Source organism: Chelmon rostratus, chromosome 14 (genome assembly GCF_017976325.1).
Source record: "Chelmon rostratus isolate fCheRos1 chromosome 14, fCheRos1.pri, whole genome shotgun sequence".
In the NCBI taxonomy this organism is placed as follows: Eukaryota; Metazoa; Chordata; class Actinopteri; order Chaetodontiformes; family Chaetodontidae; genus Chelmon; species Chelmon rostratus.
Genome location: NC_055671.1, coordinates 24322807 through 24350062, shown reverse-complemented (window position 1 = coordinate 24350062; position 27256 = coordinate 24322807). Strand labels below are relative to the sequence as shown.

The following is a 27256-nucleotide window of genomic DNA, read 5'->3' as shown; positions in this document are numbered from 1 at the left end:
GCACAGTGAGGGGTGTGGCTTAAGGATTGGGGGTGGAGCTACGTGACATTCATCGTTGAATATATTAATGAATTTGTATGTAACAGGTATCAGAATATCTGGGCAGTTGATACCCCTTCACATTTAGAGTTTGAATATTCCTATATAATACAGTTAAGTATCGAACACGTCACAGATTTTAACGCCGCCGTCCACGCGTCTCCTCCTTCGGGCGGCATCGTTCGTTTTCGTTATTGCGATGAATAAAATCTTTAAAGATGATTTACAAAAAAGAACTGTGTCTGTCCACTACAGTATCTGCTATGTACATCTGTTTAAAAAGCAAGCGTGTTACACAGTCGGCCCTATGTACAGCTAAACTCTTCAGGTTGCTTCTCACCGAATATACATATTTACTTATTTTCACAGTTTCCTATGTTTGCTCATATATTCAATATCAGTAGATTTCATTGCCGTTATAATGAATACAAATCTTTTTCTTCGTGTCTCGGTGGCACTGAGCTCCAGCCCTCCCAGCGTCACCTGCTGATATCGATGAGATTGTTGTCTCTTGAACGCCGCTCATGTCCGTGCAGCGTGGAAACAATCTTGATTGTGGTTCAGTTTTTGTCCGTTCACAGCAATCCAAAAAAAAAAAAGAAAAAAAAGCACAGTTTTGAGTTTCAAGTTTACAGTTTTCAGGTCTTCGTCCGTATCATATTCCATGATATTATTGGTTTTCCTCCCCCCCTCTGTTCCTCTTCCATCGCCGCGGTGGGAAAGGTTCGATTCGAACGTGCGACGCGTCGCCGCGCAGCCGAAGAGTCGAGATCGTTCTGCCTCTGGTTTCCGCAGATTTCTGAGAGAAATCGCTGACGCGCAACAGGTCGTGACCTCCAGCAGTGGGATTTGTTGTTTGCGCCTGTCGGCCCCCCCTCGCCCACCGAAGGAGGCCTGTCGGGTGTGTGAATCCTGTTTCTTTGCGATTAGTTTCCGGTCGTCTCGTGGGCGGTGTGATTATTGTTTGTCTCGTTACTGGAATAAGGCACTTGAGAGGTTTTTGGTTTTCACGGGAGCTCGGAGGAGACCAGGGCGAGGCCGGAGCTCTGGCGGAGGGGGGGCCCGGCGTGGACGGCCTTGGGACAGTCGGGCGTCAGCACCCGTCCGTTCTCCCCGACGCTGCCTGTGATGGACAGGCGGGCCTTGTTCCTCATGGCTTCTGTAAATGTGAGCTGGGGAGGAAACAGAGAGAGAGGTTTGTGTGCGGAGAAGCTGCAGAGGAGAAAAGTGCAGATTGGAGTTTTAGGATGCGTTCATGCCAAATGTGTCTGAAATTATCCTCAATCCAGGTGTTTTACAAAACTTCCTGTAGAGCAGAGACGAAGCTAATGAAGGAAACTGCTCATTTGTCCCTCATATAGTCTTCCTAACGAACCGAAAACCCGAAGCTACGATGAGTTTTGCAGACAGATGAAGCTCTGATCTTCATCTCTATCAGTCTGGAGAACTTTCACTCACAGAAACCGATGAGTTGAGGCAATGAGGCGACATGACATGAAGAAGTCGGAGCAGTTAGAGCTAAACTTTGGACCAGCGTGTTGTTTCAGTTTTGTTGGCTGAAGACACCGTGCAGATTGAGCTCCATTTTAACCCCAAACTGGTCGCTTTTGACTCATTTTACAACGAACAAATTAAAGTCAGACGAAGAATTAACTGCCTGAACAATCAGCCACATGTCTCTCAGGTGATCGGTTGGATTTCGGTCGGTCTTACAGCAGTTCTGTGGTCCGGTTTCCCTCAAGGCTGCTCCTAAAATCTGTCAGCCAGCTTGTTTTAATGTGACTGGATTGATATTTTACAGTTTGTGTCTGTTCTGTTGTCTCGAGACGACAGAACAGACACCGTCTCGTCTGCATCTTGCAGCCATCTGTGGCTCCATATCGTGTCGCGGTCGATCAGCCGATCCGTTAAAACGTGCAGCGGTGAGTGAAAGATGACTGAAAACGCAGCGTGTCCGCCCTGTTTAACGCGTTAGCTCGACCCGACGCGACCGCTGCCTCCAGGAAACATGAGCAGAACTAAAACTCCAATCTGCTTCAACGTTATCTGCAACAGCAGCCTCACAACACACACGGCACAGGTACATGTTTGCACACCGGTGCGGCAGAAAACACCTTTTACAGACATTCAGTACAGAACCAAGCCGGCCCCACGCTGCATGTGAATCCATTACCGACAGAATTATTACACAGTGAGTGATAGTTGCAGGCGGTGGGACAGGGAAGCTGACTCAGCAACAGTCAAGCTAATGAAGAGCTGCTGATGGGGGACACGTAACCACGTTGGACAGATATACACCGAACGTGAAAAGATATTTGAAAGTCTAATGGTCAAGGACCTGAGGGAAATATCCGGAGAAAACAGCTCACATCAATAAAAGCAGCTCAGCTCGAGGGACACTTCACTCTGTTGACTTTAGCCTTTTAATGTACAGTGTTTAAACATGGCGGTGTTATATAGGGCTTCCTGTGTGCTCAGGGCTGGGCTCTCATTAAATTCGTCCTGCGGCTGCACACTGATGCTCTATTGTAACTGACAGACTTGAGACAGTGATGTCCCTGAGCTACAGCGTGTACCCCTCAGGTTTAAGTGTGTGTGTGTGTGCTATGAGAAAACACTGCTGTGGAGCTCCACAGACTGGACATTAGATGGACGAATGCACTGCAGCTTGATGAAAGACATTGGTCCTCATTTAACGCGCCTTTCCTACCTGTTCGAGTGCTGTGAGTCCACAGCTGCAGGTGTGAACGGTTACTCTCAAATTCTGTCAGTCTTACGAGCGTTGTGTTGGTGTTTTAGAAATGTCTACATGTTTTTTAACATTTAACATTTTGATTCTCACATTTTATCCTCGTGAACTCGAAAACATCACTTCCCGATCAAATGGCAGATTCTGATAAAGGCGATCAATCGTTGCATCTATCACGTATATTCAACACTGCTGAATCCCTCTGAATAACAGCATGGATATTATCTTCTGGCCGAGGTCAGGGTGAGTAATGCGATTTGGATTTTGGCAGGAAAATGGGTCACACGTTATGCTCGCTTGATAAATGAGGGCCAACGTCTGCAGCCACACAAGCTGCGAAGCAGCAGAGGCGACGTCACGTCTGAGGATGACTCATCGCTTCCTGTCACATTGAGAAAAAGCGCCGACGCAGACCAGGACGTCACATGACCACACAGCGAGCAGATAAGACAGAGGAGTGGGAAGCGGTTTGCCACTGGTCACGACAGTCACTCAGCACGGCGGAGTTAGCACGGGGACACGACAGGGTTCACTTACAGTCTCTGTGCAGGGGAGCTAGTGAGGGGGCAGCAAAGGCTTGGGCCCTCTACCAAAACCCCAACTACATCTTATCAGCTTCCCCGTCGCTGCCATACCCGTTCAAACCCTCGCTAAACTCGGCTAAGTTGGGGACGCTGGGTCTCGGACTCTGGTTTTGGCTAGGCTCGGGGTTATGGCAGGGGCTGCCTGTCTGGCAGGGGTAGCAGTGGTGGTGGTGATGGTGGTAATGGGGGTGTTGGGACTGGGCCTCCACCTTCATTCTCTTGGCCTCGTTGCGCGACTTGTAGCAGAATTCAATGAGGGCCACCAGCATGGCCAGGCCCAGGCCCCCGACGAGGATGTAGAAGACCCCCGCCACGTTGCTCAGGCTGAGGGCCTGGGACGACTTGTCCTGCAGCCGACGGGGAGGGAACAAAAACACCAAAGTGAGCTCTGGTTTTAGCAGAGGCAGCAGTTAGCACACAAACACTCAACATTTATACACAAAGAAGACGACATGGAAAAAAATCTCACATCAACTTCACATCGTGCACACACACCAACACACAAACACACACCAACACACACCAACACACACAAACACACACCACCAATCACACTCACACAACACTGATCATTTATCACTACTCTGCCTCTCTCCTGTCAGTCTGCTGTGGCCCAGCTGGGTGGAGCCATGCTACCTGCTAACAGCCTCGTGGGGGAGTCGGCGAGCTGAGCCACGAGGGGTCGTTCAACCAAATCACAAAAAACAAGGTTTTCTCTGCACTCACTTCCAGCTGCTCCACATGCAGTTTTGGTTGTATGTTTGGTAACGTGCACCACAGATACGTTTGCCTCCACCTCGAAACAGCCGAGCTACTTGAAACTGAATTTGTGGTACTCGCAGGACTGAAACACGTCATTTGGATTCACCTGAAAGCGCCTTTACGCTGTGAGAGAACAGCTGTTTTTATCACACATCGCACCATGTGAGATAAAGTCCTGGGAGTTTCCATCCAGCTGTTTCTGTGCAGATTTTAATTTTAAACATGAAAAAAAAAGACGTTTTAAGATTCGGCCGAGGTGGAAAAGTTGGTGCATCGATAGAAGCAAAAAGTGCATTAAAAACAGGCGAATAAATCATGTGTATGAAGGTCGTGACTAAAGCATCTGCTGAAGCTTCCAGCATCTTCTTCTGCAGCGGTTTAATGGCACCAAACAGGAGAATGAGCGCCACCTGCTGTTTGTCTCAACAAACCGATCATCACGTCGTGGTAGAGGACAGAAGGACAGAGACACACATTCATTCTCATCTTTTTTATCCTTTTTCTTAAAGTGTGCGTTACGTTTTGATGTGTCAGCCTGATGATGTCATCTCAGGTGCGTCAGGTATGTTTTTTCCTCTAAACCTGTGAACCGCGGCAGCATTTTGCTGCAGATCGGCTGCGATCTGGGATCATTTTGGACTGCTGACCAAACATTTCTCTGACGACTGTCCACTGTCTGCTCTAACTTGCACAGCGTAAAGGGGCTTTAAACCACTTTGCACAGTAGAGATGAGCCTTATGAAACCTGCTGACAGCATCGTCTGTGGATTATCTGAAGCAACGCGGACGCCGTTCCCGAAAAGAGATGTTTCTGTCGATATCTAAAAAATGCAATTAAAATTATCTGCATGGCTTCATTCTGTGACTGGAGGTAAATGAGAGAATGTTTTTGTCATCAGGATGAAGGAGCCCTGCGTCTCTCAGCTCTGACATCCACCTTTAACCCCCGTTTATTCAAATGTATGCAGCTGATCTCTCTGAGCTCTGACTCCTGCTCCTCTCTGCCAGTTATCTCCCTCCCATAAGTCGCCTTCGTCCTTAAGGGGCGTTCAGCTTATTACCTCGACACAGAAAGACTGCCTGTCATGCATGGCATCATTTGCAGGTGATAGTGTGTGTGTGTGTGTCCTGCACTTAATGGTCTGATTAAGAGGACGTGGGCGCTGCATGCTGCAGTATTCTGAACGTGGCGGCCTCTCCATGCTCCTGTGAGTCAACAGCGTGGATCAGTCTGGAGCGTGCTCCTACACCTGCTCATCTAGGTGCGACGCACAGTAACGTCTGAACACGCCCTGGGACCATCTCAGGTGACAACCAGCGTGAGTGTGAGCCTTCATCTGCGGCCGCAACACGTAGCTTAGCTGCTGTAAAACTGTTAGCGCCGCTTGTTTCTGCCACGCTGTATCCCTCAGGCTACGCCTTAAGTCTCCACCTGCACGTCTGTCACTCGCTGTTTCTCAGAGTGTTATGTGTGTGCGTCATCGTGTCATGTGAGCCGGCCTGCTGTGATAACAGAGCGCCGCTGCCGGCGTTAGAAAAGTGTGCACAGAGACAAAGAGAGGAGGGGAGGCTCCCGGGCTGCTGGAGACTGACCTTACTTCCCGAGTCCTTGGGTCCACACTCCCCTTTATCGTACCACCATTTGTTTTTCAGTTTGTCTAAGACTCCTGCTTCACTCAGTTTCAATACGGCAAGGTTTACAGGCGTTCTTCAAATCGCGGGGGGGGCGGGGAAGGGTGGGGTGGGGAAAATAACATAAATAACATCATAGGACATGTTATTTTATGTTATTCAATCAGAAGAAGCCCAACAAGAGCAGCTCAGTACTCTTCACAAAGTGACGAAGCCGGGAAAGGGCCCCACTTACGCTACATGTCTCTTTGCTCACTGGTAGCTGTTGGCAGGGTGGGGTTTGTTGGGGGGTATTACAGGGTGGGGGCAGAGCTAACAGACATATAAACGTGGGGCCCCGGCTGCATCGCTTTTCTGGAACGGGCCCATACTGCCGGGACCTTTCTTACAACAAGCAGGAGGCCAGTACTGTCGACCCAGAACTACTGGCTCAGAAAACGTACTTCATGCTTTGTAGTGCGCTTAAACCCCCCCAGTATGGGACTGGTGTCATACTGTAAGACGCTTTTTTATTAAGCGAGGTTAACTTTCAGGCAACTTTTGAACGGTTTTCTGATGCATCGCTACAGAAGCAGCACAGCGAGTATTTTTGCTTCGACAGTACTCGCTCTCCTCTCCGCATTAATAATTTAAGTGTAATTACGACGGTCGTCCCGGCAGATGCTCCTGTTACCAACAAAACACATTTCTCTTTTACCCGCATCAAGGTCACATGGGCATAGCGACATAGCGGCTAACCTTCTCGCCACCGCCTCCGCTGCCACACTCTCCTTTGTCGTACCACCACTTGTTTTTCAATTTGTCCAACAGGCCTTGCTCATTGAGTTTTAACACTGCCAGGTTAACTGCACTTCTTGAAAACGATAAAACATATTTGGTGAGAGGGGGTGAGTATGCTGTCCAATTTGGGAGGGAAGGAAGAGAGGGGGGAGAGGGGGAGGGAGGAGTAGCAGTAAGAGAGGGACAAGGGTGGAAAAGTGCATTAATGCTCTAAACGGTTACATCCCAGGACCCGAACACACACTGAACACAAACCTCTCCCTTTCAATGGTCAAATAACTTTACACAATATTAATATTACACAAGCTGACAGAAGTGTGTCACTTTTTATTTAAAATCTGATATAAGTTAATGTTATCTGTGTCTAAAATTAAGGAAATTCGGCAAAATTGTTCCTTTTATATGCAGGAAGCCATCATGTAGATTTTCAAAAAAACTTTAATCAGGTGACGTTTGTGAAACTAATTCACTCAAAACATTAAAAAGTCAGCTGAAGACAATTTTCAGCCAAATCAGCCATCTGTAGTTAGCATTAGCTTAGGCTAGCTAGCTACAGCTGATGAACTCTGCTAACATCCGCCAACAAAACCACAGTCGTCAGCTAATGTTAGAAATTAAGACAGTTTTCAACCAAATCATTGAGGTTTTTTTTTAAGCATTAGCATTAGCATGCACTGGCTAACTCCAGCCATCAGCCTATAACATGAGCTATAAATGAACAGTCTGCTTTTGTTTAAAAAATGACGAATTTCAGGTGTTAAACCTGCTACTGTTTGTAGCTGATTGTAAACTGAGTCTGTTGACTGTTAACACAGTTATTACTCTTTGCTTTTATTTTTAAGCATTAGCTTAGCATCGATTAGCGACATGGCTCTTGGGATGGTAATGTGTAGTGATGTATTATTTCACTATGGACTGAAATATCTCAACAAATACGACGTGGACCCTTCATGGTCCCCTGAGGTTGATTACTTAAGACTTTGATGATCCCCTGACTATAAATCTAGCGCCACCAACAGGTCATAGTTTTCAATTATCCAGTGAAATATGTCAACATGGACCTGATCGACTGGCACAGACTTTCCTTTAATGTCGTTATCTGGTTTCATTTGTCCAGAAGTTTGCTTTTAGACTAAAGTCGTTTCACCTCTTCAGACCTTGAAAAACTATTTAAATGAATCCAGAGAACTTCAGTCTTTTGTTTGGACTCTGCACTGATGGAATTTGTGACTGGTATAACTTTGCATTGACTTAAAGCTGCTTACAGGAAGTAAATACCCTGAATTCCTTCTGACATTTGATTGAATTCTACTCATGTATACATGCTGATATGTAAGTTCTGCATTGTGTTTTTCTAACAGAGGTAAAAAACACAGGAAACAAAAAGCTTAATTGAATTTTTGTTTTGTTCTGCGTGGAAATTGGACGACTTAAAACATTAAATATTGGCAACGATCGCCGTCAGTCCCGAAATATCTGCATCAGCCGGCGCTTTGAGAAACCGACGCCTCTAAATAATTTGGACCTGTTTTACACATGTATACAGTGAATGTATGTCAGCCAATTCAGAGCTCACAGGATTTCTGAGCATTAAGCTGTTCTGGAAAATCTTGATTGACTTGCATAAAACGACTCTGAAAAGCTGTTTAAAATAAGTGTGCGTTTTAATTTCACGGGCTCTTTGGAGGCTGCTGTCGTGATGTCTGAAGATAGCGTGGAGAGAGAGATTTGCCTCAGCGTGCGTTTTGATCCCTTTAATTCATTTGCATCATTATGAAAAATAAAGACAGTCAGAAATGGAGATGGATCAGAGACACAAAGCAACGCAGCTAATATTTCAGCTTCGGCTGATGATGCCGCTGTTTGAGGAGCCATGTGACGTAACAGCCGTGACCAACAATGGTGCCTGCTCCTCGTGTCGCTGGTGTGTTTCCTCGCTGATATCCGGACAAGTGACTGACAGAAGACGATAATCCCCGAAATAACAAGATGGAGGCCTGGAGGAGGGGACTACCGTGATCTGTCAGGGACTCTTCCTGGTCAAAGCAGTGGCTGAAAACTGGCACCAGCCTGGCTGCGAAACAGACCAGCAGCTGCTCTGCTCTACTTCAGGCTTCACGGGCAGAGGAATTTACAGAAAACAGCTAACAGGCTTTGATTTAGTGGCTGTGAGGAGTTGGCCGCCTGCTCGCATAGAATAAAAACCTTAATGTTTGGCTATTGCTTTCAGTGCATTCTCTAATTGCGGGTGATCAATGATAGCTCGGGCTAATATCTATTTATAGCGCAGAGCTGCTTGGAGCTTTTATAGAAACGTGCTCTTCCTGTTATTTTCTAACGCGTGTTCATTGTGCAACAATGTTCTCGTACCTCAACAGGAATAAATGAAAGTGCGAGCAATCATGAGGCCGCTCTGCACTGGTGTGCAGACGTGAACACACACAACTGTGAAGTTCTGCCTTTCGTATATTTATCCATTCCCTTCAGTGAGACCTTGCCGGCGGGCTTTGATCGATGAGCGTGCGGACTGAAAGTGCAACTCCCCACAGTAATGACACTGTATTCTGTGGCAGGTCTGTAAATTCCACTATGTGCGGGAGGCAGTGACAGAGTCTGGCAGAGTTACTCAGGGCTGAGCATTCAGATGGCTCCCAAAACACTATTTCAGTCATGTCGCTGAACAGAAAGAGCCAGTCAACCGTGAGGGAAAGCTGAAGTAGCATTAGCAAAATATCTCTACTAATTACATCCGTTTATAAAAATGCAAATGATCTAAAATAGCATTTTCTAAGTAAGACATTTTCAGATGAGCTCACTACAGCCTGGAGCGTGGAGCATGCCATTCCAATGTCTCTGCCCAAACAGCAAGCACAAGCACAAAGATTTACCTGGTGTGGAGAGCTGGAAAGAAAAGAAAGCAAATAACCACCCCTGCACCATCACGATGACCCCCACATGCATGCAACACACACAGATGTCAAAAAGCCACAACTTCTGCCCTGAAGCAAACACAGACAACGCCCCACCCACCCACACCGAGCAGTGGAGACACATAGTGATACAAAAGGCGGCACACCAGGGAAGGTGGAATACCATAACAACACGTGGAACATATTGTTACACTATTCCACCCACCTTAACTGTGAACCCTTGGGTGTAGCTACTCCGTAGCCTTTGGAGTCCAAGTTTCCTCCCACTTTCATTGTGTCGCACGGCTTGCGTTGCTCTGTGTACTCGTTCATGGTGGACTCCAGCAGGAAGGCGTATTTCCCTTTGGACTTGCGGACCCGCGCCACGCCCTCGGCCGTGGTCTTGGTGAAGACCGTGGGCTCGGCCGACTTCATGTACCCCCACATCTTCTCGTACACGGCGATTTTTGACCGCTGTGGGGGTTTGATGGAGGTTCAGAGGCAGATGTGGTGTGAGAGAAAGCAAAATGCACAGACAGCTCCAGGCAGAGAAAGCATGGAGGATCAGTTCAAAAGTTTGCATTTTACCACATTTTGGAAACGTGCAGCTGTCCCTGCATGAACTACCTGGATACATAGAACATGTTCTACATGTTGGGTTCTCTGAGGGTCACGTTGTTGCTCTGGGATCCAGCCATGCAGATCATTTTCAGCTTATATGAGCCCTCGACAACTGACTGTCACAAATTCTATGCTAATAATTTAAATAATTTAAAATGCATTTAAGGAGAAATATAACGCCACCAAATGATGTTTCCCATCAGAATTATTATTATTATTATTAAGAATTATTATTACTAACTCATGTGATGCGCAATCTGCTCTTACCAACAAAATCACAACATCTGATTATAAATCCAATATTTATGGACACAGATGCATATGTTTACATTACATTATCTCATATACATATCTATATAATAATACTTTATTATAATTGTGATTTTATATCATTATACGCTATATCACAGTATTTGCTTCTATTTGTTATATATTCTTCATAGTATTGTATTATTACTGTATAGTGTGAGTGTATTACAGCCATATATAATACATATATAACATAATGTACTTAATTACATATTACCACATATATAGAAATGTTATTCATATCTATACCTATGACATAAATAGAGTTGACATGTCATGGCTGCATTACTGGACATCTTTTAAATGATTTTTGCACAATTCACTCATATTGTCTAACATATTAGAGCCTAATTGTACTCATGTTTCCTTTATTCCATGTAAGTAGTGCTTGAACTGTTTTCTTACCTCTAAGATTATCTCCGTGTGAATTTCCCCTCAGGATCAATAAGGTTTTATCTTATCTTTCTACATCCACCCCGACCACCTCTGACAGACCTGCGTGCTCTACAAACTTCCCTAAATTGACAAAACGCTGGCACCAAACATCATCAATAGCAAAACGAATCAGGACCCACTAATTGTGATTTCTAGGACTCGGGGTTGCCTTGGAGACCTGCTAAGCCCCTTTATGTTCCTGGAGATGTTTAACCAACCCCAGTAACACCAACTCACCCTGAAGAACTCTTTGGTGGAGCCAGAGTCCAGAGTGCCGTAGGCGATGTCCGTCTGCTTGGCCAGATCCTCGGCGCTCTCAATGGGAGAAACCATCCTCTCCACGGTGAGGAAGGCAGCCAGGTTGGCCGTGTAGGACGAGATGATGATGAGAGTGAAGAACCACCACACCCCTCCCACGATGCGACCAGATAACGATCTTGGAGAGCAAAAGGAGGGGGGGTGGAAGAAAGAGGAAGAGCGTCGCGGGGGCAGTTTGGAGGGATTAGGAGGCAGAGGGAATGCAGAGGATGGACAAGATTAAAATAAGAGGAACAGAAGGAGGGAATTGCCAGGAAAATGATTATTGGAGTGTTGTAGGAGGTAAAATAAGGGTGAGGGGGCGAGAAGGAAGAGGGATCAGCGGGGTAAGATAGAAAGACATAGAAAACAGTCAGTCAGTGTGGGAAAATACAGTTAGAGGAGACAAACAGAGGGAATGAAATATGACTGTGTAGAGCATGGAGAGACGAGCCACCGCTGTGGACGCCACGAAATGCTGATGTGCCACCACAAGGTGGAGCTCTGACAACACTCAAACCTGCCTGAGCTGTAGTTACCCCTCATTAGTGCAGATTGCCTCATGAAAAAACCCACATGCTCGCGTTGACCAGCTCTGATAAAGAGAAGGTTGGCTACCTCCGCCCCCCGTCCTCCCCGCCTCCCCCCTCTTTTTGTTTATTGGCGGGATGAAAAGAGCTGCAGGTCCCCCGGCCGGCATGGCGGCGGCACTGTTCTTTTCTTGTTTGTTCGCTCAGGGGAGACAGATAGCCCGCTGCTCGGGAGCAGCAGAAGGTCGTGAGGAGAATCTTAAACCATAAATGCTGCATTGAGGAGAACAAACAAGATCTCCCCTCGGTGCAAATCAAACAGCAGAGGATACAAAACCCCCAGGCCTCCTTGTCAGATAGAGAGAGAGAGATGGGGATATGAGGAGGGGAGGAGAGACGCATCTGCAACAGTCAGTGTTTTCTTGGCTGGTGTTTCCACTGTGTCTTATTGCAATCTGGCTATTTTCCATCGTCCCCATACAGAGGGTTTGTTCTCAGTGTATGTGCAGGGTGATAGCATCCTTTCCCTCAACTGATTCCACACCCGGTACATGAGGCTGCGGCCTGAAGAACCTCTTGACGAAAACATTTAGGCTACTTTATTTTTGCCACAGAACCATCAGTTCCACCACAGAATGGGTGAGGAAACCTCCGCTTCCTCGCTCTCTGCCGATGAAAGTGGCTGTAGCGGCTAAGGCGACTTCCAATAGAGGAGTGCTGCAGCAGAGCATGTCTCCTTCCACACACGCAGGAAGCTTTGCCCATGAAATAGACTTACTTGACGTATTAGCTCTGGATTTGAATACAAATGACTTCCCTCTCTTTTTCTCCCCGCGCTCCATTTTCTTTCTCCTTGAGACGATTGAGTATTTCTGCTTCTTTTCAGCACGGAGAATTTAACTGTACAATAATGAGTGAAGGGGTGGAGGGTGTGCATGATAAGATGCCTGGATGACTTCTATCCTCTCTCGTCTCTCTGCTGCTTTATTTCTACTCCATTTCCTTTTTCTACCTGCCAAAGTCCCTTCATTCTCTCTATCAGATCGTCTCCATCGTTCTTGCTTATTTCCCCGCCAGCAGCAGAGGATTGTGGGAGTGTAATAATGGGACCAGAGGAGGAGCGTCTCTTTGCCATCCCTCCAACCCTCTGTGCTGTGTGTTTGCTGGCTGATACCACTGACTTTGATCCACAGTGACACACTGCTGCGTCTTGATGGGCCTGCAGTAAACAGGGAGGACGGGGGAGGACGGGGGAGGGGGGTGAGAGAAGCTTAGCACTGGTAGTTTGGGTAATTTTCAGGCCACATGAGTGGTTCCATTTTTCTCTGAACAATGCTAACACTAATGGAGTCTACGTCATATATATTATGACAATAACGTAACGATCTTTAGATATTATTTATTTGTGATAATCGTTCATCAGAGCTTATTTTTAGAGTTCAGGGGCTGAGGTTTCTTCTAGAGGTCGAACAGGTCGCCTGTTGGGAAAAGTTTCTGTGTTGTCATTTAGTTTATTAAAAAACAAGATCTCAATACGTCCTGTCAAGTTTTCTGTCCTTCCAATCACACTTATTAACAGAGTAAGTCAGTAAGTATGTTGGCCGTTTCCTGTTGTTGGATTTCATGCCAAAGGAACGCTCCTGAGAGGGGCTGTGTGTGACATTCACACCCGCCTCCTGCAGGGATTGGTCAGCTCGCTCTCTTTGCTCAACCAACGGCAGCACTCTGGATGTCTTCCAGGAGAGAGCGTCTGAAAATGTGCACCATTTTAAAACAATTTTTAAACAACATCACAACAGCCTCATTTTCACCCCGCACAGGAGTGTCGCACTATAAACGCTTTCAATTTACAGCGTGGCCGAACACGCCGAAGGACCCGCTTCTGTTCGAGTGTAACCCGACAAATAACCTTCCAGAGGTTCCTCATGCAAAAATACTGAGCACACCGCCTCAGAAGTGGAATATAAACTGAGCGGTGTCATCATAAGGCCCTCATTGTTTCAGTCTATATTGTGCTTTAGCGATGCGCTACATGTTGAACCTGAAGGCATCGCCCCCCCCCCCCCGAGGGTCGCCTGCTGGTTGGTAATCCTGCTGTGCAGCCTCATGCACTGACTGCATGTGAAGCAGTACATGTGCATCCAGCAGCCTTTAAGCAACTAAACCGTCAGAAAACTGAAATCTTGTCCATCAAAAAAAAAAAACTAAAAAATTGAGGAGAAACGTTTGTGAGCTCAGGAGTCGTTAAAGCCAGAGTTGTGTTTTTAGCTCTGAGGGCTGCGGCGACCGTTGAATCCAGTAATGCAAAAAGCCTCTCCGAGTGCGGTCATTACCAGAGTTTTTGTGTGTTTTTGTGCAACATGAAGCTCGGCAAAAAGAAATCTCAAAGTGTTTCACTGCAGTCGGATTCTGCAGACGTGTGAGCTTGACTGTAATGCTGAATGAGCTCGCTTTTCCCACGAGTGGAGGAAACAAGAAAAGCAGACGCGGGAAGTATTAGAAGAAATAAAGTGGAAACAAAACAGAAATTGGCTCCAGTGTTGGGGGAACGGGATTCTTCGCTGCAGTCCGGGAAGCCTCGGGGTATAAAGAAGACTAAATGCAAAAAAACAAAGAGAAGACAGAATAATTTCAGCAATTATACAGCAATTAGTCAGCACCGTTCCCCTACTGGTTAACGCGCTTAAGTTAAATTAATTTGTATTTACTGAACAGGGTAGAAGAGATCTAAAGAGGCCGGCTTGGTCTACATGTTGGTGTGGAGGCATTTCTGCACTCCCCAGGAACAATTTCTGCAATTTATGTTTAATTTATGTCCTCATGTAAATGAGCCGAACAAGAGAGAGAACTGCAACGTCATTATCATGCACGAGAAAGAGTCTGAGCCGTTAACATGCAGTTAATCAGTTTAACTGAGGTGTTCAAAGTGTTCAATCCCATAGAACTTTATTTCAAATTTTATAGTTTTTGTTATAGTTTTATATCACTTATTGATTCCATGTATGCGAAACGTGACAGGATGAATTATGAAATGAAATGATCAGAACATTTGATGCACCTGTGCAGCCATGAAAACAGCGTCCTGCGTTTAAATATTTCACACAGTGTGTGCGTCATATAGCTTCAAAGAGCGGCTGGAACAAGCAGCATATAGAAAATACTGTATACGTTTATTTTCTCAACCTGAAGAAATCTCATCTCCGGCTTAAAACACAGAATGTTTCACATTAATATCAGTGACCAGCCCGCAAACGATGTGTCGTCATGTGACGCGAGAAGAAAACTTCTCTCTAATTTCCTTTGATGTGAGAATAAAACGCTGCTGTCAGAGGCGATCGATCGGGTGGAGAGTGGGTGGAGCTTTTCTACAGGATTTAAGGGATGTTTGAGGGACAGAGAGAAAGAAATGGGGCAGCGACAGGAAGTGGAGGAGTTGATGGAGTGAAGGATGTGGAGGCAAAGGGGGGGCTCTGACCTTGAGCAGAGCCTAAATAAATGAGGAGGTGCTAGTACGCTCCCAGGGTGATGCCCGGGGCGAGGCCGCACTGTTTGACTTATTCATAGCAGACACGCTGTCACTCCAGATTCCCCCCCTCTCCACTTCCTGTCGTCAGCCTCCTGCTGCACCTCGGCTGCAGCCCTGATATCAGACCTCAAATCATCAGACAAACAAAAGCCTGGATTAAAATAAAAACCAGCACGCCAAGTTTGGGTACAAATCACAGGCTGGTGTGGAGTTCTTTCAGAATAATGTACATTTCCATAGCTCTAATACTGCTGTAAGTATGAACAGAAATGTTGACTTCTTTCCACTTCTCTCATCAGAGTTAAGCTACAGGGAGCCAAACTCAGCCCTTCCTGCAGATTTTTCACATTAAAAGCCTGGTCGAAAATGGGGTGAAGATTATGCCCTTTGAGCTGCTGGTAAAGCTTTTAATTTGAAATTTAGGAAGTGCTGAGTTTTGACAGTTGAACATTTTTAAAAATACTGCCGCCCTGAAGCAAAAAGAGAGGGAGCAGATCAGAAACACTGGGGTTCTTACTAAAATCTGATTAAATATGCTCATAAAATTAAGAATAAAGGCTAAAGGCTGCCCCAAGTATGAGTCTGTTTCAAATAAAGGCCTCTGTGTTGAAATAAATAAAGGCCCCGGGCCACTATTTGAGAATTTACACACTTAAACCCTTCATGATCCTTCTTCCTGATGTCTGTCTGCCTGCTCATATGGCAGCACTGGCTGCTGAGAGGGCCTATAGGGTGGAGATGTACCATCAGAGCTAATCCAGGCTCTTTCAGCTGGGATGTTCTGCAGAACCCATCGCTCATGTGTGAATTATCTCCTAAAGAGATCAAATCTGCAGAAGTTTCTCAAACACCTGATGTAGCATCTCTCTGTTCGCCAACCTTGAAGGAAGGTTTGTCTGTTTTATGATGAGTGGGTCCGTTTTTCTGCATTCACATTTTAAACATGTTCAACAAGTTACTTTGAATTCGTCCAGTCTGATAATTTGCTACAGAGCTACAGAGTAATCAGAGAAAAAGTCAGTTTAGCCAAAAAAAAAACCCTATATATTATTTTGAATGAATGTTTTTATCCTGGTTCAACCATGGAAAGTAAATTTGTCTGATAGTTATATTATTTTTATTAGCTTATTTATTTATGAAGCCTGTATAAATATCTAATAAATGGTTTATGACACACTATAATGCAGCTGTTTATTAATGTGTTTGACTAACTAGAACTTTGGTTAGTGTATGAACAGATGATAAATGACAACATAGTAAAACAGTGGTGATAATATAAAATATGTCTTCATTGGAGAAGTTGGTATTATTGCCAAATACTTTCATTAATAAACACTTAATGCCCTTATATCTGCTTACAATTCCATTATTCGAAATAATTTATTAAATGTTTATACATGCTTACATATAAGAGTTAAGGTGCATTAATAAAGTTTATTATTAGGAGCCATGACACCTTGTGTGCTCCTGTTTACTTTATTAATGTGATTTAGTTTCATGAAGTAAACTTTCATCGGGTCAGAATGAACACAAACATGGTGTGAAGCCCCTCGGGAAGCATCCACAGATAAAATCAGGGCTTTTTAGATCATTTCTAGGGCAGGAAATTATAAAAATTAAAATATGTTAGTGAACATTGTTTATTTTCCAGACTCTTCAGGTCTCTCAAAAAAATGGTTCAAATGAAGCACAATTAGTTGAACTGCTCAAAAAATCTCACACTTGCACTCAGTATTAAGGCATCACAAGCAAAAAAGGTTGAACCGAGGTTTCGCAAACAAGAACTGTTTGTGTTTGATGAAAGCTACCTACTGAGCGGTCGGTAACACAACATAAAAGCAGGAAACACAAAACTGGCTCCTGACTTTGAAGCTACAGGCCACATTTGTACATACAGATGCAATCAGAGCCTCGAGCAACGGCAATAATGTGAAAGAGTACTGCAACAAATCAACCGAGTGTGACGAAGGACAAGCACTGCTGACATCAGCGGTGAGCGCCGCTGCAGAGCAGCAGCGTGTCAGCTGGATAACAAAGCTAATTGGCATTGAATTAATAGAATAATGGGAATCTCGCAGATAGACCTCTTGAAAGTCATTCCTCCTTTTCAAGCGCAGCTTTTGTTGGCCTAAACCCACGACTCAAATTAAAAGTTGCGCTTCATCTGTCGCCATCAGGAAATTTGCCATCAGTATGCGCACCCTCTGAGCTAATCAGGATTAATCAAGCCAATCGCCGCATTCTCATTAGCTCGCCAGAAATGTGGCGACTGTGACTCAGCAGAAGAGACAAAGATAATCCATCCGAGGCAATTAGATGGAAGTGACTGACAACACCTGGAACAGCCATGACCAATGAGACGGCGGCGGCGCGGCGCGGCGCGGCGTGGCGGACGACCGCCCTGATATTTGTATTGATATTTTCAGACTTGTGATGCAGTGAAATGAGTCTCAGGAGAAAACACCAGAATAACTTCTGTTCATCTGGGATATGTAGTCAATTAAAAAGACGATCATGTCGCCGTTTCATTTAAGCTCCCCTCTTCTCCTGTTTCCACGGAGACATTACCATTGGAGACCAGGATATTAATCACTGCATTAATTATTATGGGCTGCCTTGAGGGAGCAGAGGGGGTATTAACCCTTATTAAGAGAGAGAGGGGAGAGGAAGACGTTCTGTGCTATGGAGGAGACTCTCCAACACTTGGAGAGGAACTTTAACTACATCTATTTTTTGTAGTTTAATCCGTAAAAACGGTTCAGATTTGATTCGCTCTTCATATGTTTTGTGTGTAAAATCAATTTGAAAAGTAGCTCATATAAAACCTACAGCTAATAAATACATGTAGTGCTGCAAAAGTACAATATTTGCCTCTGAAAGGTAAATTTGTGAACACTTTATCCCCCTTTGCAGTAGCTCATAGATCTCATTTGTGATCACGTCTGTGTGATGATCTGTTGAAACAGCTTTCCGGCCTGGTTCCAGATGTCTGATTCACTGCCCGCATCTCCATCAATAAGTTGGACATCGGCGCCCACGCAGCTATCCGAACAGAAACTGGCTCACGTGAACACAGCACCAGACTGAATGAATATCACATTATCTTAACTATTACCTGCTACATGTTACATGCATGCTACATGATAACTAACCTTTAGCTCTATGGAAGCCTCCTTAGCTCCGCCTACAACAAAACCAGCTGAAGACCAATTAAAATTCACTGGGTGCCAACAAATATGGCCGCTGTTATCATCATCATCATACAGGCTTCTGTCACAAGGCCGGATCTTTTTTCTTATGTGTTTCCAGAGGTGTTTCCCTCAGTGAGTTCATAGGGGTCCAGTAAAAAAAACCACACCTTCAGAAACCAAACTGGACACTCGCTCAGACATTTGGATGCTTCCACAATGTTTCCATGTTTTTAAAAAAGAAATATGGACTTTTACAACAGTGTAGCTTCACAGGAACAATATCAGTACCTTCAATATCGATTCGAAGATGTTTGGTTAAGCAGAGAACGCAGCTCTGTAGCTGGAGTTTGTCAGCTGGTGGCTAATAGGCTGTCGCGGTGGTATTTTGTTTTGTTTGATATCTTTTTTTGGGAATTAAGATTGTTTTAAGAACTCTCTGCTCACTTGTTTTGCTAATCTTGTTCCACGACTGGATTATTATGAATTTTCCTTTAATCTCGGTTGATAATTTTGCGACTGAGGCAGACCCACAAGTGAACAAAGTTATGGCCGTCAGTTATGCTAATGAGCAAACACACCTGCTCGTGAACAGGCGCCGTTCATCAGGTTCAAATGAACAATTTACGACACGTTTGTGCAAGAGGGTGAATTTGACTCGAGACACTCACACGAGCGAGAATACAAAACTCGCTCATATGAGACGACCCTGCACCAGAAACCGTGTGCACGGCTCGTGGAGTTTCCCCGAGCCGCCCTCACCCCAAATTCGTCCCGTTCACCTCTGGCCTCGTCACTCCCTCCACGCCGTCTAATCTCCCCCGTGTGAGGGGATTTGCATGTTGCCCTGTCAGGCTAAACTGGAGTGGAAGCGCTCCTGAGCTCCGGGGCTCGGTGCTGATGGATTGGGAGAGGCCCGTGGGATTAGCAGTGACAGGTGGACCACAGCCGGAGACGGAGAGGCCTGAAATGTAGACTTTTCATTCTGATGCCGACATTGTTGTGCGGCTCTTAAGTCCTTATCTGCTGAACACAGGCAGAGATGTGGTGGGCATGGTGGTGGGTGGGGGTGGTCAGCACACACGTGGACAAAGCAAGTGTACTCCTTAAATGAGTGGCCTCACGGCTGCAGGCCCGCTGTAGTCTCCTCTGTGGGTTGCTTACGTGAGGCCAGGCTAATATCGAAGGTGCTCTAATGTACCTCTGGATCCTCCATCGTGTGTGTTTCTCTGATCTCCTCTGGTGTGGGGGAGGCTGAAAGATAGAGGCTGGTTTGGTCCTCCTTTCATCTCCTAAAATCTTACCAACTCTATTACAGTACAAGATCCATAAGGGCTTAAAGCAGATAAAAGAAGAATTATATGAACGACTTAAAATAACTATAGGAGCCATTTTAGCAGCATCTTAAAATAACCCAAACAACTCATCTGCTGGAACTTTAAGCTCGACAAAGCCATTCAAACAGATAAGAAAGGCTTCACAGGAAATGAGAAGCTGTTAAGAATTACAGGCTTTACCGGTCTATAGGCTTCACCATAACAGAGGATGCTGGTGTGTGATGACGGACAGGAAGCCTGATCTTTGATTGGAAAACAAAGACGACCAGCCCTTAAAGGCTGGAGAAGAACACAAGCCCCAGTTTCTCCACCCTTCCACCAAAGTACGCCACACTTACGAGACACCAGTCTGCTGGCCTGAAGCTCGTGGGACGCCCAGTTTGAGTCTCGTAATTTGGACAAAGGGAAGAGAAGTCACAGACGCGGTGAGAGACAACACCTGGACAGTGTGTTCTCAGCGAATCACACTACGGAGCAGACAGCGAGGCCTTCAGAGCCACGGCCGCTAACGTAACCAGAGCTGGAAGACACGGACACGAGGCGAAGCTGACAGACACCGATGCGACCTAATTCCCTTACAAGCAGACAACATAGTGTGTGCGAGTGAGACAGTGAAGAACAATATGACTGCAGGAGAGAAACAGAGAGACAAGAAATCAATAGCGGCAGAGTCAGGCCGTCTCTCTCTCTGTCTCAAACACACGTAATGAGTGTGATGCCACCGTGCACGTCCAGGTGTACACACAGCATGAGCAGCAGAGCCTGCAGGGCAACACCTGAGGCCACGCCTCTTCATACCTAATACCTCCAAGTTAATACATTCCTCATGCAAGCTAGGTTATGTGCAGTAACTTATCGAAATAATACAAACAGGCTAAAATGTATCATTGGTAGCAGATGAAAACCTCATATTTTCAAGAAAATCAATACATGAAAGACCAAGAAAATAGTTTTTAGAATAGTTACGTTTAAAGGAACAGTTTTTTGGAAAATTTCTTTATGAGCGTGAGATGAAAAGTTTGATATCAGTCTCATGTCTGTGGGTTAAGTAAGGAGCAAAAGCTGGGATGTGTTTAGCTTAGCTTAGCATAAAGACTGGAAACAGGGGGGAAACAGCTAGCCTGTCGAAAGTTCAAATAAACACGTACTAGCACCTCTGCAGCACGAATTAACATGGATCCTGTTTTTAGCTACGCTAGCAGCATCACAGCATCACAATTTATTTTTTTTAAATCATTTTTACATTTTTGTTTGGGTACAGAAACAAACAAGATACATGTAAGTTAGTGAGCTTTAGCGGTTTTGGTAGGCTAGCTGTTTCAACCTGCTTTCAGTCTTTATGCTAAGCTACGCTAACAGTGCACGGCCTGCAGCTCTGCAGTCAGTCTTTCCATCTCACCCTCACTCAGTCCTTCAACCACAGGGTCTCATCTTCAGGCTCACATAATCTTAAACCGGCACAGAGTCACATTATTCAAGTGAAGTCAAGAGTTTGACCGAATTATGACTAATTATGAGGTTTTCATATCGTTAAAGTAACATACTGAGCAAAGTCAAATCACTTCCCACACATTAACCTATCAGACGATTACAGTGAAAACACATCATATGCATAAATTATAATTCTAGTCCAGGTGGATTGTTGTCGAGGACCAACAATAATCAACAATAATTTTCAAGTGTTTTTAAAGTGTTTTCATGCTTTTTGATGGAAGTTTCATCTTAAATGTAAACATCAGTTGTGACTCAAGCTGAGGACAAACTACATTCCTGTCAGGACGGGAACATTTTAATTATCACCTTCATCAGCTGCAGATTTTTCTCCTTGTCCTGTTTAAAACTGCTGGCTTTAAACCAGCGATTTCATTAGTTATTCTCCTTTTTCACTGTCACAGGCTGCTGCTTGTCACAGGAGGGTCAAGACTTGTTCAGTTTGAGTCAATCAAACACGTCTGAAATAACGATGAAGGTCTTAAGTGGATCGGCAGACGCTCGTCCAGACAAACACGGACGCAATCCAATCAGACGTGATGGCACATAGTGATTAGCTTTGGCCTGAAAGTCATGTAATGTGTCTCCAGCCTGAGCACAGAACAGCCGATAACGTGTCTGAGACTTTGCAGCAAACATCCAAGTGCGTCTTACCTGGGGGAGATGTCGCAGCCCTGCTGCATGAAGGCGCCCAGGGAGAACCAGAGCGAGTTGAAGATGCCAAACTCATTGGGGGGCTGGTCGCTTGGCGGACCGTCGGTGCCCTCCTCGGGCTCCTCGGTGTGCCATTCGTACGGGCTGAAGCGGCTGACCAGGAAGAGCACCACGCTCACGCCGATGTAGGCGAACACGATGCACATCCAGATCTCGTAGGCCAACGGGTCCAGGAAGGAGAACACCCCCGGTTTGGATTTTTGGGGCTTCTTGATCATGATGGAAATGCCCAGCGACATGAAGGGCTTGGAGAAGTCGATCACCTCCTCCCGGACCAACGTGATAGTCAAAGGGGCCACGGCGATTTCCGCTTTCTGCGGGGATTCGGACGGAAAGGAATTCGATTAGCCGTCTGATTGAGCCGCTGCGAGAGCACTTCTAAACCCAGACGATGACAGATAAACAAATGCAAATGATGGATCATCTCTCTGGGCTGGCCCACGCAATGATCAAACATCACTTAGTCACAGATATGACACGCCGACGGCTGATCGCCACCCAGCCATCGGTAAACAAAACAACAACAATTACCCCTTTTCTTTTCTCCTCGGCTCGCGTCATTGTATCTGAATTTCTCCCTTGACTGAACAAATCTCAAAGCAATCAAGTTTAGATGGCGGCTGAATACGTCGCACAGCGATCAAGTTAAGACAGAGAGAGAGAGAGAGAGAGAGAGAAAGGAAAGACATTGCAAAAGAAATTCCAAGGCCGTCTCCGAAGCTGAGAGGCTTAACCGAAACTCCGGGAGAATCGGCGAGGAGGATAAAATAATGTGTCAGAGAAATATGCTTACAGCACGGGAAGGCAAAAATGGGATACAGCCACCTCTGAGGTCTGCAGCTGTGGAAAAGTGCATAGTGGCGTGCTGAAAATCCACAAACCAGATTACAGTTAGTGACTTAGCAACACTCGCGACCTTGTCTGCTCGGCTCGGGAGCAAAAGGGCTTAATATCAGCAAGAATTTAAAGTTTCACTGCGACCATCTGACACTTGAGGAGGTCGGAGGGGAGGAAGGGAGAGAAAATGAAAGCGATTTAAGTTCTTTCATCCTCAGCAAAATGCACTAAGACGACAGCCTCGGGGCGTTTAGCGTGCCCTAAAATACACGGCAGGTTAAAAAGGAGGCTGGGCTTTTGTGCCGGCGTTCACGGGGCTTTTGGGGGGAGGACCGCGAGGAACGACCGGTCTCCGAGCAAAGTCAGACGGGAAAGTGCTGACAGCCTCCATGTCCTCAGATGTTCCCATGAACGCTGTAGAAAAAGCTGCCAGCCTCCCCTGCCCCCCCCCCAGACACACACTCTGCAGTGTGGCGACACACACAAACACACAAACAGGTGTGACTGTGCTTGTGAGGGCCCGCCGTCTGCACTGCTCATTCCCTCCCTCCTTCTCCTCACCCGGACGTTTATTCCAAACCTTGTTCTTATTTCTAATCTTAAATCCTTCAGTTTTACCCAAAAATAACCTTGAATCTGTGATGTGGAATACATGCACATGCACGGGCTCAATGAGCAATGAAAAAATCCTGCATGTTAGCGGTGACTTCGCTCTCTTTATTTTGCAACGTTTCAGTCCTCAAACCTTCTTCAGGAAAAATCTGTACAGACCAACAACAGCAGCTGTTTATATTACCAGAGCTGCAAACCTTAATTCAACACCTTGACTGCGACGTTCAAATCCTCATTATAACTCATATTTGAAGCTAATAAGAGTGTTTGAGAGGCGGACAAAGGGAAGTGATCAAAATACACCGTTTTTGGTCAAAGTCTGACAGCTGTGCTTCCTGTCGGAGCATTTATATTTAAGTGATGTTTCCCGTCATGTTTTCCTTTCAGAGCTTTTGGACAGGACGTGTTTCCGCTTGTTAAATGGATGCGAACGGCGGAGAACACAGCTGCACTCTTTATTCCTGTGCTCTTGACCAACCTGGTTAGTCTTTACAGCAGGAGTGCAGCGTACTGCCTGATCGGTCCTGACACATCCCGAGCTGTGCCTCTCCCCGCGCTCGCCGCAGTCGACTTCACAGTGAATCACCGCAGCGCCAAAGAGGAGCAGGCGAGAAAAATGCCACTTTGTGAAAATGCCACTGAGCCGAGCAGAAAAACTGCGGTTCCTCTTTTTGTCTCCGACAAATTGCTGTTGCTGCTCATGTAAACAGAAAACACATCATTTCCTGCACAGCAGAAAGCAAACTGGATAAAGGTTTAATAACTGCTGCTAACGTTTATCTATTTAAATCATGTTTGGACTGTTAATCAAACCTCTAATTTAACTTTAACTGGACCTACATCCAGTTTCAGTTCAGTGAAAGTGACAGAACATTTACTTTGACTGGTTTTCTGTGTCTCCATCCCCGTGACGCTGTTTCTGTCCTTGAAAACATGCAAAAACAAGAACACACACGTTCTGTCCTCACTTTGTTGTCTTGTCAGGCCATGAAATCCCAACATCATCCCAAACCACAGGCTCGCATCCTCTTTGATCCCACAGCAAGGTCAGCATCAGAGAGGCACCTCAGCCCCCCATCAAATCATCACCTCAGACATCCCTTAACAAGCTCCACACCTCTGCTTTTCCTCTTCAGCCCCTCCAAAAGCTCTGCTCTAATGCCCCACTAATTCCCCTCTTCCTGCTAGAATGAAGACCACCAGAGACCGCGAGCCTGTTTACAACTTCATTTCAGAAGGGTTTAATTATCTACACGGCAACCAACACACAGGAGCTGCGATTCAGACAGAGATTAAGTCGAACTCTGCAGATAAAGAAAGACTGTTTGTGCAGAGACTTATTGTCCACTTCGACCTTCTGTAACAGCTAAATTCTACACATAACAGGACATATATATGTTTTAAATGTTAGAAAATCTTTTTTTAAGAACTATAAATTATAGAATAGTGGACCAGAACTGTTATTTACCTCTGCGGACTGCAGCAGAAGCAGCCTTTATATCATCATTTACTCAGATTTCTCATCTGCTGTTGTGTTTATTTCTTATCTTGATCAATTCAGCATCTCAGCAGCACTAATTCCACAAATACAACAACACAACACGCACTTTGCTGCTTCGCTGACAGAAATATTGTTTTCATTCACACATTTTTTCTTCCTTTTATTGCATGTTTCCAAGCTGCTGGCAATGACACTCAAAACGTACTGCACAGATGTTTCACAATAAAAGCCTTGCAGCAGGTTAACCTGCAGAATGGCTCTCGTTCCTTGTTGGCCTTTAATTTGAAACATCTGTGGGTCAAGTTGACTTAACCCTCGTATTGTCTTCCCATCTACTCTGCACCTTTTGTCTTCCCGGTCTGGTTTGACTGCTTGTAAAGCATGAAGTATAAAATAATCATCAAATTCTGTGTTCAACCTTTTAGTCAACTTGTTTCCAACACATCAACATATATTTTACACTTATTTTTGTAATGTATGATATAATAGATGTAATTTATAAAAAATTACACTTCATTTTTGATTAAAAAAAAAACAGAAATTCTGATTATTTTGACTATGGTTATGATCTGAGGCACATAAATTGATGTATTATCACAGACTGGCACATGTCAAAGGACACTTTTGAAATAATGTAAAATTTTTTAATGGCAGCAAATAGTCACACCTGTTGTCCTATAAAGCATGAAGTATAAATGTTTGTGTGTGTGTGTGTGTGTGTGTGTGTGTGTGTGTGTGTGTGTGTGTGTGTGTGCGTTTATTGTACTGGAAAGCACAATAGTATGATCCATTATACCACTTATTGTGGTCGGGTCAAATTTGACCGGGAAGACAACAGATGCTATAAATTTTAATAAAACACACATAATTCAAAGAATATAGTCATAATTAATTTCACTTGCAAAGAGCATCGTATGGAACCATCCATGTCATTTTCAAGCAATTATATGAGAGAAAACCATAGTTATGATATGCAAACACTTGAAAACGGGTCAAAATTGACCCAAAGACAACAGGAGGGTTAACAGGGATCAAAACGTGGGAGTGATTTGAGTTAATTAGTGAATGAAAGCAGCGCGTTTGTTAAATCTCCGAGCAGCAGACTGTGAATGTGACAGCTATGTTGTTTAATACAGCTCATATGATTTTCACCAGGCCTTTATTAGTGACAGGCCCTTATTTATTTGTGCTGCCACAGCTGCTTTAATGGTGAGTTGTTAACAGGGAGAGATATATAAAGTCCACATTTTTATGACTTTACTGTGATTATCACAAGCTCATCAGGATAAGAAATGATGAACAAATTGCTCTATTTAATCTTCTGCCTGCTGAATGAATGAAGTTGAGTCTGGTGACTAATTTCTGGCCATTTTCAGCTTTAAGGAATCGAAAACCAATTGTTCTGTCACAAGCTGCCGTACGAATTTATTATAAGTACTAACAGATTAGAGGAAGACACAGTATTGTCTCTAATTATCGTCATGAATCTTACTGACAGCATCGAATTAAAGTTTGAATGAGATGAGTCAGCGCCGATGAAAAGCTCATTTCTGTCCAAAATAGTGCTTTAGTGAGCTGGAAGACGAAACACTTCCTGTCACCCAAAGAAAACAGTTCTTACCCCGTACACCAGCTCCCCGACCATGCCGTTCCAGATCTTCGTCTCCGGGTCCCTGGCGCCGTACTTCCCGTCGGGAACGATGGAGATTTTGTACTTGATGCCGATGTGTTTGGCGATCTCCGAGGCCAGGTCCACGCAGTAACCCTCGTACTGGTCGTTGCCCTCGTACATCTCCCAGTTCTTCTTAAGCATCACATAGGGACCCTCCTACACAAGGGACCATAACCAGTGAACCAGACCGTGAGACAGAGACACACAGACATGACGGCTGGCATGATGGCTCATCGACACGCCGACAAACAGGAAGACAAACAGGAAGTGTAGCTCGTTAATACCAACCAGGGTTCAGGTTAAGGAGTGTTCCACCACTAGGAGTGCTGTGGAGCAATGTGTTGATGTCGTGTTTGCATTTCATGCACGAGCATGCAGGTGATGAAGCAGTAAACATTCTTACTGATGGTTTCATGCTATTTAATCGATAGACGTTTGGTGGCAGAGAGAAACACTAACTAACTACAAAACATGGATGTACACGATGTACAGTCGGCTTTCAATGTTTTATAAGACAGGAAATGGATTTGACAGTTTGTTCGGCCTCCAGGAGACACACAATATGTTTTCAGAGACAACAGAAAGTGAGCATTTACATTCATTGACATTCGTCATAAAGCAGTTAAAATATAATATTTCATTGACAAATACTTCAACAGAGTTCGGCGTCACCGCTGAGCGGCGCCGCTGGTTCCCTAAAGTCAAGGTGCAGTCGATGATTTCCACCCGAA

General features: G+C 45.0%; 1 protein-coding gene across 2 annotated transcripts in view; it reads right to left on the bottom strand.

The window, feature by feature from the left end:
- Positions 1 to 645: 645 nt before the first annotated feature.
- gria4b (glutamate receptor, ionotropic, AMPA 4b) overlaps positions 646 to 27256 on the bottom strand; it is a 102121-nt gene continuing 75510 nt past the window's right edge. The window contains exons 10-16 of one of the 2 annotated variants that reach the window (XM_041952397.1): positions 26475 to 26681; positions 21844 to 22217; positions 11058 to 11256; positions 9682 to 9929; positions 6505 to 6619; positions 3582 to 3719; positions 646 to 1211 (exon numbers count right to left, since the gene is read on the bottom strand). In XM_041952397.1, the coding sequence (XP_041808331.1) occupies positions 1047 to 1211; positions 3582 to 3719; positions 6505 to 6619; positions 9682 to 9929; positions 11058 to 11256; positions 21844 to 22217; positions 26475 to 26681 (1446 nt within the window). In that variant the 3' untranslated portion in view covers positions 646 to 1046. Of the gene's footprint in view, positions 1212 to 3581; positions 3720 to 5727; positions 5843 to 6504; positions 6620 to 9681; positions 9930 to 11057; positions 11257 to 21843; positions 22218 to 26474; positions 26682 to 27256 lie in introns of both variants that reach the window. The other variant, XM_041952396.1, reaches the window with a different exon arrangement.